Source organism: Dipodomys spectabilis, unplaced genomic scaffold, assembly GCF_019054845.1.
Source record: "Dipodomys spectabilis isolate Male_0828 unplaced genomic scaffold, ASM1905484v1 ptg000004l, whole genome shotgun sequence".
Classification (NCBI taxonomy): Eukaryota; Metazoa; Chordata; class Mammalia; order Rodentia; family Heteromyidae; genus Dipodomys; species Dipodomys spectabilis.
In genome coordinates, this window is record NW_024870681.1 from 6,513,868 (window position 1) to 6,530,623 (window position 16,756).

The window sequence follows — 16,756 nt, forward strand, 5'->3', positions numbered from 1 at the left end:
CTAAAAAGCACCTTTTTGACATGGATAATCAGAAAATGGCTAGCTGGCAAGCCTTACAGAGTCATCTTATTTATGGAGGGTGGCACACCTCCTGTCACTAATGCATTCCTGGAGTGGTTGGCAGTCTCTATGCTGTAAGCGCACGAAGTTATGGATGGTTAATACAGAATGGGCTCAGTTTCATCTTGTATATTATCCTTAAAAAGCAACTCAAGTACAATAGTGAAGACTTGAAGGAAATGCTGTGAAGGACTATCAATATAGCTTAGCTAAGCCTCCCTACTATGAGGAGTCAGTGGGGAACGTGGTCATTCTCTACTGGAAGAATGTTTCTAATCTGTCATGCTACCCCAGGTACTTTATCTCATGTGATCCTGACAAAGTAAACTAGTTCTTCCCATTTTCAGGTTAAAAAAACCAAAGTTCTGAGAAATAAGCTGCCATAAAAATCCAGCCAAAGGTAGAAATGCCAGGGTTTGAGCTTACACCCCTAGACCTTGAGGCCTATGTAGGCTACAAGAGAAATCAGGTTACTTATTAGAAATGGGTGGGGACACAGAAGATTTTAGTGACATCTGATTCTTATTCTGAATGTCAATTATATTTACTTTGTAAGAGTTCATCAAATTACACTGACATTTTGTTTATATCTCAAACAGTAAATTTAAGCCACCTAGAATATGTATAACTTGTAAACAAGAAAAGAAACCATTTTGACTGGATACCATACTTTCCCATGAAAGCCCATTTTCTCTGCTCCTTCTGAATCAAAATTTCTCCAAACACTTGACTGTAGCTCCTTAGCCTGTATCTACAACATTCTCCAGCATACTTTATTTATCTATACTCTGCCTGCATTCCAAGGTCTCCAAAGAATTCCAGGTGGACAGATGTGACATGTCTTTGTCTCAATCTTCTCTGCATGCAGGAGTCAGCACTGTCACTCACTTTCTTCCCTCCTCCAAACACCTTCCCTTCTTCTCACCTCTTAGCTTCCAGAACTCTGCACCCTTGGCTTCCTTCCCTCTGCTTCGAAACCTCTTCCCTGGTTGTTCTCCTCCATTTTCAAAAGCTGGGAGACCTAGCTCCAGTGAGCTGCCTTCTCCGCCCACCCCTTAGAGGGCTTCCAGTACCTTGCTTAGGCTGATGATTCAACTCTCTATCTCTGTGCCCCAGCAGTGCGCTGGCTCCTTATCTCTCACTTGCTACTTATCCATCCAACTCAACCCCAACCCCCACTCCTGCCCTTGGGTTTGCCATTTGTCCTTTCTGGGCAACATGCTTAGCTACCTCTTGTCATCTGACCTGCAGCTTCGCTTTCATTTTCTCATCTCATGTACAATGGTAGTTACTAGCTGGTATTGAACTGTATTCCCTACTCAGAACAAGAACTCCATGAGGACAAGGACACAGTGCTCTGCCCTTTTTCCAGTCTACTGTGACTGCCTGGACAAAGAACGACCTCCCAAGTTTCAATTGCAGGTCCACTTCTTGCCTCCTCTGTTCCTTCCCATTCTGTTGCCTGCAGGAATCCTCCCCTTACATGCTCTCCCTTGCCTTCTGCTTTCCTTCAGAACTTTCACAACTGTAGTTACAATTGTTGGTATACAGTCTATCTCCTGGAGCAGGAACATCATCTGTCTTCATTTTTTTTTACCTGTGGCATCTGGCATAGCGAACTTCATAGTAGGCACTCAAATACTTTCTGGAATGAATAGACTGAGGTTAGACAACATTCATATTTCATCAGCACAGCTGATGAGACATGTACTAGTTATCTCTCCATAGGGCCAAAAGCACTTTCCTCAGTGTTTATAGTAACAAAGTGACTACAAGAAAAAAAATTCCTTTGTGAATAATGAAGGGCAGCTAGCATTGGAGAGGTTACTTAAGCTGAGTTTTTCTCCTCACCTATATGAAAGATAAGACCATGTTGGAGGGTGAGTAGTGATGGAAAGCAACATACTAATCAATTCTAAGTATTTGGGGCCCATTGCTGGTGGCTACTCAGGAAGCTGAGATCTGAGGATCACAGTTCAAAGCCAGTCCAGGAAGGAAAGTCCATGAGTTTCTTATCTCAACCACCAAAAAGATGAAAGTGGAGCTGTGGCTCAAATGGTAGAGCGCCAGCCTTGAGCAAAGAATGCTCAGGGACAGTGCTCAGGCTCTGAGTTCAAGCCCCAGGACCGGCACACAAACACACACAAAAGTAAATATTTGATGGACAGTACATTAAGTTATTAAACTGTAAACTACAGTTCTAAAATGGCCATCACCTATGGGTTTCACAGCAACAGTGAGCTAGACAGCCTGATGTCTTTCCTGGTCACCTTGGGGTTGTGTGAGGCAGGGTTGGGCACAGCTGATTACACCACCTAAGTGACAATCACTTGTTTCCTAAGAACTCACCTTAGATTTAAAATCATCTCTCAACTTAGAAGGCTGCTTGCTTTAAAAATAAGTTGTTCACTTGTGCAGGATAGTTGAACTTAGAAATTGTTAAATTTAAAACAAAATCTCAGGGTTGCAAGTAGAACTTTCCAGTAAACTTGCTTCAGGCGTCACCCTGAACTGGGAGGATTTAAAATGCTGGTGACACCACAATGATTTGCCCTGTAAGTAAGCAACCTGCAGAGTGAGCCCAATCACCAACTGGTCTCAGGTGCTGGCATGGGGACAACTGGCATGTTCTGACTCTGAGATTCTCTTGGAATATTTGCTTCAGAATAAAGAATTCAGAATATCTAAATCATAGAGTGGAATTTTAGAACCCAAGACTCAGAATTGACAGCATGCTCATGAGGTGCATGAGCTGTACATAAACAAGAGCTGTTTCACAGAACTGGAATCCAGCAGGGGAAAAAAAATACTTTCAAGTTCTTTAAATCCAAACACGTTCTGCCCTCCAAGGCAGTCCACTGCATGTGGGCAATACATATTTCCTAGATGAGAGTTTTGAGGGATACATTTTTAGAAGCCTAATAGTTTGGGGGTGGAGTCCCCACATTTTTTAACTTGCTTTAAAATGCATGAGACTTGACCTTAAATCCTGGTTCTCATACAGAGTGAATGTACCTGAGAAAGTTGCCTCTGAGCTTCAGATCAACAAGAATAAACTTCCCCCTCACAGACTGGCCACAGAGGTGCTCATGGTAAAGACATCACACCTTTACTGGGCCTTCCAGTTTCCATAGAGAGCAGAGGGTAGCACTAGACAGGCAGTAAATGGGAAGCACAATAAGGTGTGGGGTTAATGAAGATTACTGCTTTGTTCCAAACCAGTTTTGAGCCTACTTGCACACAGACATCTTTCTTATATATCTTAATAATATAGATAGGTAGATTGATCCATAGATTTTTAAAAATAATTTTATTTAGTTCATTTTTTTGCTGTTCCTTGGGCTGGAATTCTGGGCCTGGGCGCTGTCCCTGAACTTCTTTTGCTCAAGGCTAGTACTCTACCACTTGTGCCATAGTGCCACCTCCAGCTTTTTCTGAGTAGTTTATTGGAGATACAAGTGTTAGGGACTTTCCTGCCCAGGCTGGCTTCGATCTGCAATCCTTAGATCTCAGCCTCCTGAATAGCTAGAATTACAGGCATGAGCCACTGGTGCCCTGCTAAAATTATATTTCTTAAAAAGAACATTTTGTAAAACACCTAATGTGCCAAATGAGTTGGCCTGCACCTATCTCATTTAATCTTACAAAAATTAGAAATAAAAAGCTCATTTGATGAATGCAGAAACTGGACTCTAAGGTACAGATCAGTCACACAGCTAGGGGGCTAACAGATGTGCCTCCAACTTTTTGACTAATTTGAGGTTCTACAGGAAGTAGGGGCTGTTTGCACCATTACACTAACCACATTTAGCATAGTCATCCAAGGCTTCCTAGAAGAGAGGACAGTGGAAGCCACCAACGTGTCTACAAATCCCTGCCTGCTTCAGACAACACCAAGAAGGGTACCTACTTACCAAGCCAACGTTTAACACAACACTTGACAAAAGGACAACATTTAGTAGAGAACTTCACTCCTACTTTCCACAATGTCAGGGTACTAGTGGTATAGACACTCAGTTTCCTAAAGGGAAAGCCTTTAATACCAAAGATGCATTTCAGTTTCTATTCTTGCCCATCTCTGTTCTAGTTGAGAGGGGCAGTTATCAATCCCTGGGCTTACAACTTTCTTCTCCTCGTTTTCAGATCAAGCCACTCCATTGTTCTTGCCGGCCCTCAAATGTCCAGCTTATTTTGGCATTAGGAATCTCCCTCAAATATTGACAGCCTGGACCACTGTCCCACCCCTTTATATATCATCTTCTTCCCGGGGGAAACCTGCCAGAGCAGCATCTTCACACCTGGGCCTCCAACTCACTTCTGCCAGCACTGCCCAACAGCCAGGGGGGGAAAGCAGGCAAGTTGGGCACCAGTGGATCACAACGGTGATCCTAGCAACTCAGGAGGCTGAGATTTGAGGATTGTGGTTCAAAGCCAACCTGGGAAGAAATGCCCATGGGATTACCTCCAATTAACCAGTAAGAAGATGAAATAGAGCTGTGGCTCAAGTGGTAGAACAGTCAGCCTTGAGTGAAAAAGCCAAACGAGATTGCAAGGCCCTGAGTTGAAGCCCCAGTACTGGCATCAAGAGGCCTGCAACTGGGCTGGGAAGGTGGGTCAGTGGTAGAGCGCTTGCCTTGCATGCTTGTGGCCCTGGGTTCGATTCCTCAGCACCGCATAAGCAAAAAGAAAAAAGCCAGAAGTGGTGCTGTGGCTCAAGTGGTAGAGTGCTAGCCTTAAGCTGAAGAGCTGAGGGACAGCGGCCCAGGCCCAGAGTTCAGGCCCACGACCAGACCCTCCCCCCCCCCAAAAAAAGAGGCCTACAACTCATGGTGACCACCTTCTGGGGAAAGAGCATGTACTATGTCTCACTCATCGGCTCACAATCAATACATTCTTCTGAAAGTATTTTTCTCCATAGTTATACAGGTGTGGAGGGAGAGACGGGAAATGAGTGAGTCCATTTCACAGCTCCATTCTCGCCATACTGCCAGGAGTATAAATGCCACTTACTCATTGAATTATTAACTATGGTAACAATAAAGCTTTAGAAAAGGAAATTCACACTCACAAGCTCCACAATTATGATTCCAATGATCAGCAAATTAAGGATTTTAAGTACATATAACCACAGTAGTGCCTTTATGGAAAAGATCTAGGAGTAACATGTCTACCTAAAGCATGCTGAAGTTAATTCTTAAAATGTCTTAAGATTACTGGGAAAACAAGAAAAGCACAGTAACAGATTGATCTTCTAAAAAGTACTGAAAAATGTTCAAGCTGTCAGTTACTAGAGCAGCAGAGAACCAGCACAAGTAGAGCCTGGAAGAACTAATAGCTTCCAGCTATTTCCCTACAAGAAAGGCAGAGGCTTCGGTGCCTCCCCAGTCCTTTGTTGTGGCACTGCAATGGTGCTACAAAGGGAACGGCAGAGAAAAACATGAAAACAAGTATGCAATCAGAGAAGCCGACCAGTACCAAATACGCCCAGGTCTATCATTCCTGACTCACAGTCCCAGCAAGGTAGGAGGACAAGCAGCACAAGGACATGAGCAATGGGACCAGACGGTCCTGGGGTGATAAGCACTCAAACTGGCAATCTGAACAAAGGGGACAGAAGGGAGACCGTACTTCCCATGAGCAGTCAGTGAGCTCTCTTCTTGAAGTGGGAACTGTCGTAAACAACTGAAAAACATACATAATAATCACGAGTTATAAATGTTCTTGGAAACTCCCTGGTTTCAACTAGCGGATGACAAATATCTGCAGAGGGATCTCAGCATCTGCTGTGAAGTTCAGGGAAAAGTAATTCTAACCAATGGAGCCGTGCCAAAATATCACCCCCGGGGTCTGACCAATTAAATGGCTGCTTCTTAGTGTGGCGTTTAGGAGAGATGACAGATTGAATGTTGCAGCAGAAAAACCTACACATTCATTTCAGCCCAGGCATTCTGCCCCAAAGGGCAAGTCAATCAGGGAAAGAAAGCAGTTCAGAGTAAAGTCTTTGAACAATGCTGAGAACAGAATAAACGGGCCACAGTTTAATTACTGTAGGATCCTTCTTCCACCCTAATTGATGATGAAGCTCATCGGGATACAGAGGCTGTGGCCTCTCTGTGCAGGAAGCAGGATTCATCAGATAAGCTTTTCTAAACCTTCTGTCAGATGAAGGTGCTGTCACATATTATGATAGTATCACAGGGACTGACTGACGGGCAGCCAGGATTTTCAAAAACCGAAGTCAAGGACCAGAGGAAAGGGTTTCTAGAACTATGCCCTGGGACAAGGCAGCAAGCACTTCAAGACAGAAATTCCATCTAGGAAGCCCGGCGCTGGGCTCACGCCTGTAATCCTAGCTACTCAGGAGGCTGAGATCTGAGGATTGCGGTTCAAAGCCAGCCCGGGCAGGAGAGACCGTGAGACTCCTATCTCCAATAAAACCACCAGAAAACCAGAAGTGGCGCTGTAGCTCAAGTGGTAGAGCGCTCGCCTTGAGCTGAAGAGCTGAGGGACAGCGCCCAGGACCAGAGTTCAAGCCCCACAACCGACAAAAAGAAAAAAAAAAAAAAAAAATTCCATCTAGGATCAAAATGATGCAATTGCCTTTCCAAAGCAGACTGCCCAAAAGTTACCGGGTCCAAGCATAGATCCTGCCCTTACTTAACCTTTAACTCACAATTTCCTCAAAACAATGGAACCTGCTATGTTTAAGTGATAATTGAAAGGATTAAAGCAATGCATTAAACATTTACCCAGAGCCTAATACAAAACGGGTACTCAGTAAAAGTTGGCTATAAAGAAAGTTACTATTAGCAGTGCACAGGTGGCTCACACCTGTAATCCTAGCAACTCAAAAGCTGAGATCTGAGGATCACTGTTTAAATCCAGCTGGGGCAAGAATGTTGGTGAGACTCTTATCTCCAATTAACCACCAGAAAACCGGAAGTGGCATTGTAGCTCAAATGGTATAGTGCTTGCCTTGAGCTGAAGAGCTAAGGGACAGTGCCCAGGCCCAGAGTTCAAGCCCCACAACCAACACACAAAAAAGTTACAATTATTTATTATTATTATTTCAGAAGTACTGGTGTTTGAACTTAGGGCTTTGCACTCACTGGGCTTGCTTGCAAGTCTATCACTTGAGCCACACCTCCAACCTAGCTCTTTGCTGGTTAATTTGGAGGTAGAACCTAATGAACTTTTCTGCCTGGGTTGGCCTAGAACCGCAACTCTCCAGATCTTTTATGAGCCACCAGAACCCAGTTTTGTTTTGGAGTTTTTGGTTTTGTTTTTTTTTTTGGGGGGGGGGGGCGGGGTGCTAGAGGGGGTTACTAGTACCAAGACAAACTTGTACTCTGCTCTGTTTTCTTGCTTAAAACTGGCATTCTACCACTTGACATGCTTGCAATCCAGCTTGCTTTTGCTGATTAATTGGAGATAAAGTGTTTCTCAGCCTTTCAGCCTTCTCTGCCCAGGGTTGGCTTCAAACTGTGAACTTCCGATCTCGGCTTCCTAAGTAGCGGATGGATTATAGGCACAAACTACTGGGACCAATTTCAAGATTCAGCGACTAATCAGATCTGCTCTATTCCACAGTGCTTTCCATCCTATATCTGCTTTTCCCCCTTTCTTTAGACATGTCAATACTGTTAATCAGGATCAGTCCTTTCACCAATAACTGAATGACCCCATGTCTTTGCCACCAACTCTAAACTATATATGATTCCTTTTTTCTGCGTTGAGGCTTGAGCCCTGGCCCCATGAAGCCACTCTACCACTGCGCCACATCTCCAGCACCCTCTATTAATCTCTTGAAAAACCTCTCAGGTGCAGAGTGGTTTATCCTCACTGCAGCCCAGGCTGTTAAGTTTCTTCCCAATTCTACCCCAATGCTAAAGAGTTTCAATTTTGCCATCTTCCTCCACTGCAGTCATTCAATTTAGAATTTCTCCCTTAACGCTTCAAATCTTCTTCCTAGCCAGAGAGAGAGAAGAATGAACGGACCCACTTCTGTCCCTACCCCCCATGCACCCAACCCGGCCACCCTAACTGCTGGCACTGCACTTCAGACAGATAGGACTCTGATAAATGTGATGGGTTCAGACAAAGCATCCTCTTCCTCCACAAACCTTTAGCCTGCTTTGACGTCTGATCTCAATCTGAACATTACACTGACTTTCTGTGATGTTTTCTGCTCCTGTCAGGATGCAATACTGCTTAATGTCCATCCCAAGAAACAGAAATGAAGGGATATTTCTCATTCACCCAGTGCCATGAAAAAATAAAAGAAAACCCAAAGAATGACTTTGTATTCCTATAGTGTTCTCTCCTTGCAAAGAACACAGGAGTTTAATCTGGTCTTTGGGTTCCTTCCATATCTTTATTCATCCACAAAACGTATTTCCCATTCAGTCCTCCACCCCCACCCACAGCATTAAAGAAAGAAGACAAAGACACCTGTGTTAGGGGCTGGGAAGGTGGCTCAGTGGTAGAGTGCTTGCCTTGCATGCATGAGGCTCTGGGTTCGATTCCTCAGCACCACATAAGCAGAAAAAGCTGGAGGTGGGGCTGAGGCTCAAGTGGTAGACCGCTAGTCTACAGCTGAAGAGCTGAAGGACAGCGCCCAGGCCCAGGGTTCAGGCCCCACAACCGGCAAAAAAAAAAAAAAAAAAGACACCTGTGTTAAACCAGGAGGGAATGCTCTTCTCACTACTGTCACTTGCAAAGCCCCTGGACCACCCCCAGGAGATGTACCCCTTTCCCCAACTATTTCCTCTTTTACCCATTTGCCCCTGGAACCACACACAGTGGCAGGATACACAGTCTTTGCAGTGTGGCTGGGATAGGAATGCAATTTTTAAAAAATCAAAACATTATCAACAACTTCATATGTGGCACATTATGGGTCACTTCAGCTTTTTTTTAATTATTATTGTCAAATAGTTGTACATGAGTTTTCAATTTAACATGTCCATTTATAAGTATAGTGCATCTTGATCAGTCACCCCTTCATCATTCTTCCCTCATTCCATCTATCTCATCCCTACTCACCTCCTGAACTTTCAATTAGTTCCATTTTCAGGTATGTGCACTGAGTATTATGGCTATATTTATCCACCATTCCTTTTTCCATACATCTACCTCCCTCTTTTTAGCACACCCTCCCCCTAGCCAAGGGCCTATTACAGTTTCAAGACAGCAGAATAGGCTGGTTTGAAAATAACTCAAGAAGTTGTAATAGTCTACAAAGAGCCCAAGGTGACTCCTTGCAGGTGGTCACCCCACAGCCAATCTGGTCCCCTAATGAAGGTAATAAAGCAAACTGCACAGTTGGAAGCAAAGAAGGGGGAGCTCAAAAAAACAGGGGCTGTTGAGATCGTTTACCAGCTGAGTGACCCTAAGCAAATTGTTTAATCGCCTCTCTAGAGATTTGCCAAGGGATGAAACAATTGAGCAGCTAGCATTAGATCCAGCTTCTAGTACCCAAGGAAAATTCCAATTCAAAAACAAACAAAAAACCTGCACAATGACTCCAGAGTAATTTGCAAACTAGCATGGTCACAAAACACTCAAAGGTGTGCTAGAAATCGTGAAACTCAACCAACAGAACCTGTTATTTAAAAGGCTGCTGAATTACAGCCTTGCAGTTTGTTATTTTAAAAAATAACTAAGCACAGATTGAATCCTATCCCTACCAAAAGTAACAGAGTAAAGTCAGTTCAGCATTTTCATTTATAATCCATAGGGATGCAATGCAATATGGGGTAAGGTAGGGAAAGCCACCATGCCTGGTCCTCAGAAGAAAGATGTGAATATGTACATAGGCAAAGGGAATATAGGATTAGTTAGCTTCTTTTCAAACCAGAAACAGACTGCTTCAGGCAAGTTCAAATATTAGAAGGCATGGCTTCAAATTTGCTATGTAGCTCAAACATAACTGCAGGGAATACAGTGATGAACCACCACATGGGGCTAGTAAGTCTTGGGTTTTGTTGTTGTTGTTGTTGTTGTCAGTAGTGGGGCTTGAACACAGGCCCTAGGCACTGTCCCTGAGCTCTTTTGCTCAGGGCTAGTGCTCTACCACTCTGATCCACAGTCCACTTCCAGTTTTCTAGTTGTTAATTGGAGATAAGAGTCTCACAAACTTTCCTGCCCAGGCTGGCATTGAACTGCAATCCTCAAATCTCAGCCTCCTGTGTAGCTAGGATTACAGGCAAGAACCACCAGCACTTGACCAAGTCTTGACTCTTTAACTATACCAAGTTTCAAAACATAGTCACACAAGTTAGAGCAAAGACAAACACATCCTGTTTGTATCCGCTTCCTATTTAGGGCTGGCTGATCTCTACACTACTGCTCCCTCTGAGCCAACAGTGCTAGAGGTCAACCTGTTTCAACAAACAGGTAACCTTTCCTATCTGCTGACAATGGGCTCACTGGACAGTAGTACACTGACAGTAAGACCCATTTCTCTTTGAGTCAGGTCAAAGATTCGCCTAACAAACAACAGACACAATCATGAATCTCTTCAGACATTTTCTGGATGTCTCATATCAACATCTGGCTTGCAGTAAGCAATAAGAACTTAACATAAATAGTGCTGAGGGTTTAAAACAATGAAATCTGAAACAAAAGTTGGAATATGAAAGCTGGGAAAAAGAACCACAAATGTTTTTATAGTTAAACCCTGACTCTTTTTCAAGTGTGGAAAAAAAGATTTCTGTTAGCTGGTCCCCACTACAGCAGAGGTCCTCACTCCAGAAGGGAGTGACTGGGACTGTTCCAAGGCTCCTATGTTGTGCACTGCCTTGAATTCAGCTTCTACCAACCACCCAGACAGTCTACTGTTCAGGACTACAGCAGCCCTCAGCAGCATTACAGGGGGGGTGTAAAAAGTCTCTGCATCAGGCCTAACTTCTACCACTCTCAAAAGAGCTGGTGGTTTCCAGACCACAGTGATAACTAGGAGTAAACCCTGGGCAACAAGGCATTTAGCCTCTTCGCGTCTGCTTCCTCATCTGGAAAGTAGTAGGGTTGATCTAAGTAATCTAATGTTTCTTCCAGCTGTAGGAAAAAAAATTGAGAGATTCAATATTAGCAGTCAGCGGAAGTTCCTGTGGCTTCCTGCATGATTTCTTTGGTTAAATAAAATGCCTCTGACATCTCACACATCTCATTGTATGAATCTTACATGCCTTGATCTAATACCCAAAGATTCTTTTTCTTCCCTTTCCCTTGAAACATGGGTCAGAAATTTTCCTACCTGAAAGTAATACACTGATTAACCTTAAGGACTATTCTTCACACATGCTCTTTTTATTAAGATCTAATGTAATCACCACTCAGTTGTCAGGCTAGTTAGAAATGCAGGAGGATGGAGGAAATCTAACCAGTGGTATGTGGCACACCCAACAGTGACTGTTAATGGGGAAAAAATGAGGCTAAATTCTAGATGAGTTTTGGGAGTGGTGAAGCCAAGCCAGAGTCTATGCAAGACAAAGCAGTCAGTTCAACAGAGAGGAAGGAAAAGGGAATGGGAGGGGAAGAAGAAAAACAAATTAGTGAGAACCTCAAACTTGAAATTCGTTTATTCATGCATCTGGCAGACACTGGATGCCTACTATATACAGGGAACTGAATGAATCACTAGGGGAAATGACAAAGGTCAACCACACAGATCTACTCAATGAAGTGACGATCTAGGAGGAGGCATAAAGGCACACATGCAAACCACTGAAATGCACAGCAGAAAGTGTACTCTGTCATAAAGGAGACATAAAAGAGAAATCCTCTCCTAGAAAACTCAGAGAAGGTGATTAGTACTTCCAGTGATGAGTCAGACAAAGAAGGCTTCAAGGGAAGATAGATATTCTAAGCAGAAACAAAACAGAAACAAAAGTCCCCAGGAGGAAGTCAAGGACATTAAGAGCATAGCAAGGAACTGAATTTGATCTGAGAAAGAGGCAAGCATGAAGGAAGAAATGGTAGAGCCTAGAGAACCATGGCTAAACTAGTTAGATGGACTGAAGCCAGAGTAAGAGTTCAGAAGTCAGCAGTAGAATCTTAATTTAAATCCTGTGAAAGAGGAGGTGGAAAGGGAAAAGTCGATGAGATAGAAGCTAAAGGAAAACTAAAAACCTTGACCCATAAAATTAAATAAATAGCCGGGCGCTGGTGGCTCACGCCTGTAATCCTAGCTACTCAGGAGGCTGAGATCTGAGGATCGCGGTTCAAAGCCAGCCCGGGCAGGAGAGACCATGAGACTCCTATCTCCAATAAACTACCATAAAACCGGAAGGGGCGCTGTAGCTCAAGTGGTAGAGCGCTCGCCTTGAGCTGAAGAGCTGAGGGACAGCACCCAGGCCCAGAGTTCAAGCCCCATGACCAACCAAAAAAAAAAAAATTAAATAAATAAAAATCAACGTAGACTCTCCAAAGAGACAATATCTTCCAAATCAAAAGCAAGGAGTAATAGAAGTGTAGCTCAAGTAGTATAGTGCCTGCCTAGCAAGCACTAGGCCCTGAGTTCAAACCTTGGTACCACCAAAAAAAACCTACAAAAAAACAAAAAAACAAGAAGATGGCAATAGGCTTAGATGATGTTATTAATTTTTGAAAAAAGTAAGCCAGGGGCCGATGGCTCACATCTGTGATCCTAGCTACTCAGAAGGCTGAGATCTGAGAATCATGATTTGAAGCCAGCCAGAGCAGGACAAGTCCATGAGACTCTTATCTCCAATTAACCAGCAAAAAGCTGGAACTGTGGCTCAAGTGGTAAAGTGAAAAAGCACCCAGGACCTGCATTCAAGTCCCATTGCGGCCCAAAAGAAAGACAACAATAAAAGGCTTGGATGATAGTATTAATGTATTTAAAGAATGTGATGGATGGAGGCATGGCTCAAGAGGTAGAGCTGCCTACTTGGCAAGCACCAAGATCTGAGTTAAAAAAAAAAAAAGAAGGGGGGGCTGGGAAGGTGGCTCAGTGGTAGAGCGCTTGCCTTGCATGCTTGAGGCCCTGGGTTCGATTCCTCAGCACCACATAAGCAAAAAAAGAAAAAAGCCGGAAGTGGTGCTGTGGCTCAAGTGGTAGAGTGCTAGCCTTGAGCTGAAGAGCTGAGGGACAGTGCCCAGACCCAGAGTTCAGGCCCCACGACCGAACACACACACAAAAAAAGAAGGGACCACATTTGATGTGACCACATCAAATGAGTGGTCAACAAATAAATATCTAGAAAAAAAAATAGGCCCATTTTTACTTCAGAGCTGTCCAAGGCAGAAAAATTCTGTCACTAGTCAACACATCATTTTCTCTGTGGTACAACAGGGTTATTTCATGGAGCATAAATAGAAACAGAATGATAGCAGCTGCAGTATATGCTCAAATCTCAGTTGCCCCTTACCAATTTGAATAGTATATTAGTTTTCTCACTTGTGAATTAAGGATTAATGTGCCTACATTGAAGGATGATTAAATGGTCTACTGGACACACAGAATTGTATAATATCAGTCATACAGTAAAAGCAATCAATATTGTTAGCTTTTTTTGTAACTATATTCTCCCAAACCATCCTATCTTATTACTTATTCTGTGCTCACCAAACAAGACTGATATTTATATTTATAAATTCGATTTCCCAGATCTCTTAAAATTGAAGGCAATATCCTAGCAAAATCTAGAATCCTGCTAAAAGGAATTCTTCGCTCTAAGATAATTAATTGGGTCTGGAGAAATAGCTTAAGTGGTAGAGTGCCTGCTCAACATGCACAAGGCATGAGTTCAATCTCCACTGCTTCCTTAATTAATTAATTACAGTTATTTCATGATAAATTGGTGTACTGTTCTGAGCTCAACCTTTCAGGTCCAAATAAAATCCTGTCTCCAGAAGATTGATCGTTTCCAGGTACTCAACAAAATACTATTTGGTGAGCTAAGACCAACTTAGACATAGTAACCAGAATTCTAAGGGACCTTCTGGAGAAACCAGACTGCTACCCTGCAGAGCAGCCCTACTGAACAACCCCCCACCCCAATCTACAAGCCAATATGCATGTTTTCAGATACTTCCCCACCCTCCACCACTCCCAAATCCCCGGCTATCAAGTAAGGTGAAGCACCTTATCCCACTTTCTAACCATCTAGGTTTCTACATTTTCCCTCTTGTGGCAATATAACTTGCATCTCACAGGATCACAATGTTTATCACAAGAATGAATTTCAAACACAACTTAAAATACAACCTACTGAAACCCAACATCTTTGCACAGAAGTTCCTTCCAGATTTATTGAACTATTTCTTATCCTCTCCTTTACTTCTCGATTCCTGAGTATTATAGAAAACGTGGATGACTTTTTTTGTGCTGGTACCAGGGCTAGAACTTAGAGCTTAGGCACTGTCCTGGAGCTTTTTTTGATCAAGGCTGGTGCTCTACTACGTTATCCACAGCTCCACTCCCAGAATTTTGTTGATTAAATTGGAAATAAGAGTCTCACATTATTCTGCCTGGGCTGGCTTCACACTTCAATTCCCAGATCTTCTGAGTAGCTACAATTACAGGTGTGAGCCACTGGTGTCTGACTGCATCCTGCATTTGAGTCAAGTTCAGGCCGGTTCCTATCTGGCTCACAAAGGCCCCAGGTGATATGAGTTCTGCCTGGCTCCACACTTACCTCAAGATGTTATCCTCCTCATTTACTTCACTCTAGCTTTCTACCACTGCCTTTCAATTCCTTGAAAATAGTAATTTATTGCCTTCAAACTACATGCTGTGGTTACTTTTCTTGCTGGAACATTCGTCCAGCTCTGTAACTGTCTAACACACAGTGGGGTCTTACTGTATAATGGATCCCATAGTATATGGTCAGGTAACTGAAATCTCAGTATCTGGCAAACGTCTCACCCTTCAGTTTCAGTCCTTCATCTCTAAATGCCTACTCTGTATCTCAAACCTCAAATTTAGCACAGTAAGTACATTTAAAAGTAAACCCTTCAACTTTTTCCAAACCAGTTTCTCCAATCCTGAAATTAAACAAGCAATATGATATGTGCTTTCCACTTCAGAACAACAGATTTCTCATTCATTTGCTCCACCTATCCAAAATTCAAACCACTCTTTGAAACTAAATCCAAATATTGCCTCATTCATGCATGTAGTCAATCAACCATTTGTTCATTCAATAAATATACAGTACCTTTTATGAAGCAGACCTACGTTAGATACAGAGAAGTGGACATGTTCTTACCTACTACACATGAGTCAAATAATCACACAAATATTTAAACATACTATGAAGGAAAAGTACCAGAAACCATGAGAAAAAAAAAAAGAAGGGAGGCATCAAGAAATGCTGTTTTAAGGATGTGCTAATTGAATGAGATGCAAGAACAGCATGCTGTGCAGGGGGGTGAGCCAAGGAGAGGATGGCTGGCCTGTGTACAGACACCTATATGGAGCTGTCCACATTCTGTACTCATTTCACTGACAAGGACACAGGGTGTCTGTTTTGAATCAATACTCCCAGGAGACGCTGAGTCACATGTCTGGTACCTAGGAGTCTATGCTTATAAAAAAGCTCCCAGATGACTGGTACACAGCTAGACTTGTAATCGTATGTCCAACTACCTAGTCAATAAGCACATATTGATTAGTATCTCATGAAAAATTCCTACAAGCAATTAGCAAATTATTTCCAAAGTTGGAAGCAATTCTGAATACCAACAATATTGCAGATCCTTTCTGCAGAATAATGTAGACTCTACCCTTCAAGGTGAAGTCCATATCCCGACCTGTTGAGTCTGAGCTGTTTGTGACTTACTCTGACCAAAATGAGGCAGGGGTTGGGAAGATGGCTCAGTGGTAGAGTGCTTGCCTTGCATGCCTGAGGCCCTGGGTTCGATTCCTCAGCACCATATAAGAAAAAAGAAAAAAGCCAAAAGTGGCGCTGTGGCTCAAGTGGTAGAGTGCTAGCCTTGAGCTGAAGAGCTGAGGGACAAAGTCCAGGCCAAAGAGTTCAGGGACCACGACTGGACGCCCCCCCCCAAAAAAAATAAGTCAAAATGATGAGGCAAAGTGATCATGTAGGTCTCCAAGGCCCAGCTCTGAAGACATCCAACTCTGTAATGTCCTGAGATGGCTCAATAAACAATGAGAGGCCAAGAAAGGAATAAGATTTCATAGAGGAGAACCAAGATTTCCCAGCCGATAGCAATAAGGCCCTAGACATGTGAGAGAAGCTGTCTTGGAATCTCCAGCCCATATATCATTACAAGGAGCAAAGCAGCCCATAGGATCATGGGCATGATCATCATCCTCTGCTATCAAAAGCTTTTAGGTAGCTATTACACAGTAATAAATAAATTGAATTATAGGAAATTCTAAATCTTCCTTGGCAATCATTCAAATTTCCTAACTTTGATGATCAAAAACTCTGGGGGCTGGGAATGTGGCTCAGTGGTAGAGTCCTTGTCTTACATGCATGAGGCCCTGAGTTCGATTCCTTAGCACCACATAAGCAGAAAAAGCCAGAAGTGGCACTGTGGCTGAAGTGGTAGAATGTTAGCCTTGAGCTGAAGAGCTGAGGGATCAGGCCCAGAGTTCAAGCCCCATGACCGGCCCAAAAAAAAAAAAAATCTTCCTACATGCTCATCAAAATTACTCCTTCAGGGGCTGGGAAGGTGGCTCAGTGGTAGAGCACTTGCCTTG

At 43.2% G+C, this 16,756-nt stretch overlaps 1 protein-coding gene across 6 annotated transcripts in view; it reads right to left on the reverse strand.

Moving 5' to 3' along the window:
- Positions 1-16,756, reverse strand: part of Rffl (ring finger and FYVE like domain containing E3 ubiquitin protein ligase) — a 72,713-nt gene that overhangs the window by 23,593 nt on the left and 32,364 nt on the right. For 3 of the 6 annotated variants that reach the window (XM_042694035.1, XM_042694029.1, XM_042694023.1), the window contains exon 2: positions 1,658-1,705. The exons of 2 other annotated variants lie outside the window; for them this stretch is intronic. In XM_042694035.1, the coding sequence (XP_042549969.1) occupies positions 1,658-1,685 (28 nt within the window). In that variant the 5' untranslated portion in view covers positions 1,686-1,705. Of the gene's footprint in view, positions 1-1,657; positions 1,706-2,434; positions 2,441-16,756 lie in introns of those variants that run through there. One more of the 6 variants, XM_042694034.1, reaches the window with a different exon arrangement.